Source organism: Myzus persicae, unplaced genomic scaffold (genome assembly GCF_001856785.1).
Source record: "Myzus persicae strain clone G006 unplaced genomic scaffold, MPER_G0061.0, whole genome shotgun sequence".
Taxonomy (NCBI): Eukaryota; Metazoa; Arthropoda; class Insecta; order Hemiptera; family Aphididae; genus Myzus; species Myzus persicae.
Window position 1 is genome coordinate 1 of NW_019101752.1, and position 5,107 is coordinate 5,107.

General features: G+C 27.7%; 1 protein-coding gene across 2 annotated transcripts; it reads left to right on the forward strand.

Moving 5' to 3' along the window:
* Window positions 1-1,590: 1,590 nt before the first annotated feature.
* On the forward strand, window positions 1,591-4,327 carry LOC111030324. 2 transcript variants are annotated; one of them, XM_022309758.1, is made up of 4 exons: window positions 1,591-2,418; window positions 2,769-2,831; window positions 2,910-3,154; window positions 3,221-4,327. In XM_022309758.1, the coding sequence occupies exons 1-4, from the start codon at window positions 1,619-1,621 to the stop codon at window positions 4,294-4,296; spliced, it is 2,184 nt and encodes a 727-aa protein (XP_022165450.1). In that variant the 5' UTR covers window positions 1,591-1,618; the 3' UTR covers window positions 4,297-4,327. The 2 variants fall into 2 exon arrangements, with proteins under 2 accessions (XP_022165450.1, XP_022165451.1); XM_022309759.1 differs by lacking the exon at window positions 2,769-2,831.
* Window positions 4,328-5,107: the final 780 nt, after the last annotated feature.

Consider the following 5,107-nt stretch of genomic DNA (forward strand, 5'->3'; position numbering starts at 1 on the left):
TGTTGATTCAATAGGTACTTTAACTTTCTGAGCTGTATAAATTTTAAATAAAATAATTAAATAATCGGCTAACCTACCTAACAAGGATTTGGAACATTAATTCAAAACTTTATTTTACATACATTAATTAATAACATTAATCAACACACACAAAACTTACTAGATCGACATAAAGGCATAGGTGGCAAAGTAAAAGCTTCGACGTGTTTAGTTTTCTTTTCTAATCCAACTATTAACTGATCATCCGAACTTGAACAAAAACGTTTGTTGGGGAACAATTTTCGTTTATTTGGATCCACAAATGACGACTCATCAGAAGTATAAGATTTTAAATTCTCATTGCCACTTTCATATGTACCTAAAAGTATTTCATTTAATAGTATATACCATTAATATTTCATTAAAATCTAACTAATAGTAACCGGGATCAGATTTTATGGTTTTGTATGTTTGTTCATTGTTCAATGTTCAGAAAATAAATATGACAATTTTAATTTGTTACAAAAATTTTAAGTACCTTCAGATATTATATCTCACTTTGCATAAAATGTTTAGAAAATGTTATCATGTTACAACGTTACATGCATGTACACTTCTACTTATTATACATTACCTATATTTGTTGATTTTATATGACCTGTCACCTGTTATACTTTTATTTGTATCAACATATATTGATTTTGCTGAATTGATGTTATGTGTTAAAGGAGTGTAATAGTTAGTAGCCATAAGATATAAATAAAATAAAACCTATACAATTATTCAAGTAGTATTGATGTTGGGTCAAAAAATAAAAACAAAACCTAATTACCAGTTTCTACACCGACAGGCGATTACACCTGTGTAATATTATATTATACAAATATAACAAGTATATACTTACGAAAAAACCGTTTGATATTACATACAAATATGTCCCAGTTTAACGATGGTGTAACACGTTTTTTAGCAAACTTGTTGGCATTTATGCTTCCTGGCCATTTACATTTGTAGACAGATGATTGTTCGCAATAAAATATCCAACTCGTGCATACTAAAGCTAATGCATTCTTGTCTTCAGGAAAATCAATAAGAACGTACTGAAAAGTTGCTAATTCTAAACTATAGTTGGTCTGCAGAATACTCATTTTTGTAACTTATAAAATAACGGATGTCGGATGAAAAATTCTAGAAAAGAAATTCAATTTGATATTGAATAACAATTACAATTTACAATAATTACAGAAGTACAGAATCAGACATTTTAGTATTTTACTGATGATTGGTGAAACCATGTGAAACGTGAAAATAAATTATAAACAATTCTATATTATGTCTATGGGTTAAATCCATTAAACTGCAAACATGAAACAGATAACAAGATAACTGTTTTGTTATCTACAATCGTATTATCTATGAGTGCTTGGCGCCAATTTCCTGTTAGAAGCACGAAAATACGAAATACGAATTAAGAATTAAGTTAAACTTATATCTTATTATCTTAATTCGTGATCAGAGGTTAAACAACACTTTTTAACTTATCACTTTGTACTTTTTAATTAAACATTAAATAATATTTATGAACTAAAATATATGAATATATTATACAAATTGGAGAAGTATCGAACTACAGGAAGAAATGCCAAAAAAACCGTACATACCAACTCGCCTATTAGAGAGATCAAGTCAGTTACGGCGACTTCAAAATCAAAAAATAAACATAACCATAACCCAACATTCAGACATACTACCTCAGAATCATTCACAATCACCATTAATAGAGCATATAGAATTGGAAACTACCAAAACAACATCGCCTGTCCAACTGCAAATTGAACCAAATGATATCATAGACCATAGTAAGAATCTTGTACAATGTTTACCACCCATTTCAGTATTAAATACATATACTTTTAAAGAAAAATTAGCTCGTTTAATTATTGATGGAAATATACCACGGAATAAAGTAACTGAATTACTGCACTTATTACATAATGTTGAAGATTTAAATGAGTTAAAGAATCTACCATTAGATTCTAGAACTCTATTAAACTGTCCTAAATCTGGTAGTGCATCTATTATTCCAATGGAAAATGGTCAATATTTTCATTTGGGACTAAAAGAAGGTTTAACACACTTATTGCAACAGTATCCATACTTGAAACAATTAAATATATTACCTGTTTGGATAGCAATAGACGGAATACCAATATTAGGTCATGAATTTTGGCCAATTATGGGAGGTCTAAAATTGGATACTGAACAAATTCTTCCATTTGTGATTGGAGTTTATTGTGGGGACAAAAAGCCAGGAAATGTCACGGAATACTTGAAACAACTAATTGAAGACATTAATCATATTTTAGATGATGGATTTGAGTTAAATAATCAAATATATAACATCAAACTTATGGGGTTTATAGCTGATGCACCTGCCAGGTATGAATTATGACTAATTATTATCACTTTTACCTATACACATCACAAACTTAAAATCTGGATTAAGTGTACACTTAGCAGTGGCGTATTTAAGCTAGGGCCTCTGGTTCCCCAAAGTATGTTCAAGTTGGGGCACAGAATCTTTATCATTAGATCAAACAAAATAATGAACATTATTTTAATTTAAATTATATTTTTATTGAAAATAATTTTATTTATATTTCGAAAATAATGTGTACAGCGGCAGCATTTATTATCTTGTAGGTTATCTAACTATATAAATTATTGGTTTTTTAAATGGGCGATTAGATATATTTATTATAATATAATTATTAATTTCTGTATTAAAGAAGGCCTCTGTCTCTTAAAGGATCCAGGGCCACCACGTTTCTCGCTACGCCACTGACACTAAGGTATCTGTTACATTTACTTCCTTTATAATTTTAAATCGATACCTATAACTACATTAATTAAATATATTAAATGTATAGGTCATTTTTAAAGTGTATCAAAGGACACATGGCTTATTTTGCTTGTGAAAAATGTACAGAGGAAGGATATTATACAGAGAATCGTATGTGTTTTCCTGATGGCAATGCAAATTTAAGAGATGACAAATCATTTCGTGAGAAATTGCAGCCAGAACATCATACAGGAGATACACCTTTACTATTAATACCATCTTTAGGTTTGGTTACAAATTTTCCATTAGATTACCTACATTTATGCTGTTTAGGTAAATAATATCAATTATTATTATAATATTTATATTATATTATTAAATTATTACTATTTGCTATAGGTATTATGAAAAAGATAATTAGACTTTTAGTAAATGGATCGATCAAGCAAACTGGAACTTTTGGATGTGTAAGACTTCCTTCAATAAAAATTAAGGAAATAAATAAAAGGATGGAAACAATAGCACCATTTTTGAGCACAGATTTTGCTCGCATACCGTTGTCACTAAATAAATATCGTGATTTTAAGGCAACTGAATTAAGACAAATAATGTTATATACAGGGACATTAATATTTAAAAACATTGTACCGGATCCTATCTACAAGAACTTTATTGCATTTTACTGTGCAATGCGTATACTTTCATCACCTAGAGCTACAAATAAAGATGAGAATAAATTTGCAGAATCATTAATAAGATATTTTGTTGACACTTTTGGAATTATATATGGGACTTTTTTAATTTCATACAATGTGCATTCATTACTTCACCTTCCCAATGATGTATTAAGGTATGGAAACATAAATCAATTTAATGCGTTCTGGTATGAAAATTTCTTAGGCCGATTAAAAAGGTACTTAAAATCTGGAAGATATGCAATAACTGAATTGTACAATAGAATTATTGAAGATAGATCAGCAAGGGAAGAAAAATATTTGCCAACTAGCAACAGTTTTCCAGTTTTTAAAGAAAATCATAATAATGGACCACTATTAAATGAGCATGCAAACTGTGAACAATATATGCATATGAAATTTGAACATTTTATTATTCAAATAAGAAAATCAGAACAACAAAATTTATATACTCATCGAGACAACTGCATAATTGTAATGGATAATAACATCAATAATTACTTTATATTTGTTGTAGAAAATATTTTAGTTCAAAAAAATAACGAGTTCAAAACAATAAGTTTTATAGGAAGAAAATTTCAATGCATAAATGAATTTTTTGGAAACTCTGATGGTATTAGTATTTCATCAATAAACGTTGGTGTGTATTTATGTAACTATTTAGGACCGATAGAACATTATGTATTAAATAATATGTCTAATATACATAAAGCATGTATTGTGCCAAACGTTTCATCAAACATTGAAAGTTATATAGTTTTTAAAATACTACATTCATAAAAATAAGTTTTATAGATTGTAAATGAAATTATACTTACCTTTCTTATTACAGCAATTATCTTCTTCCAAAATATTGAAAAATAAACTTGAAATCAATAGTTTTTTGATGAAACCATTGTTGTATTTATTAAAACAATATTCACAAATGCCACAAATTATCTAAACCGTTATCACATATTGTGCCATAAATGGCATATAGTTTATTTTACTTATATAACTTACAAACTACTATAGCTAAAAAAATATAATATTACATTTTTTGGAATCAAGATGAAAAAGGTGGGTAAGTGGATGTCGCTCTGCTGTACAGTAGGTTACAAGTGGGTCACTGTATAATGGATGGTATTAAATTTAAATTCAATGATATAATATCATTGTATAAGAAAAACGATTCTGAGCGGAGACAGTATGTCAGTCTAGGTATAAGACATAATATTATATTATAGTCTATAGTATTTAAAAAAAATTGACCTATAATAGGTACCTATAATAAATTCCAAATTAATCATATCATAATATCAATTAGGTACTTATAACGCGTTATACATCAACAAAAAACCGTGGTACTAACATAGATATATAATAGTATACTTTAGAAGTTTCAAGTACCCACGAATAATATTATACAATCACAACAAAATAACTAAAATAGTTATCCTAGGTTTTTAATATGTAATTTCGTCCAAATTTGTACTTAAAATGACTATAAAAATAAACTGTGTAAATGTATATTTTAGATTTTTTGGTAACAGAATTAATTACTTATATGTAGAATCTTGTTTTAAATTTTCAATTCTTAGATACAAAAATT

Coding starts and splice junctions, on each gene's coding strand:
- LOC111030324 (XM_022309758.1), top strand. CDS start 1,619: ATGCCAAAAAAACCGTACATACCAACTCGCCTATTAGAGAGATCAAGT. Junction 2,419..2,768: donor ATAGCTGATGCACCTGCCAG/GTATGAATTATG, acceptor TCTGTATTAAAG/AAGGCCTCTGTCTCTTAAAG. Junction 2,832..2,909: donor GCTACGCCACTGACACTAAG/GTATCTGTTACA, acceptor TTAAATGTATAG/GTCATTTTTAAAGTGTATCA.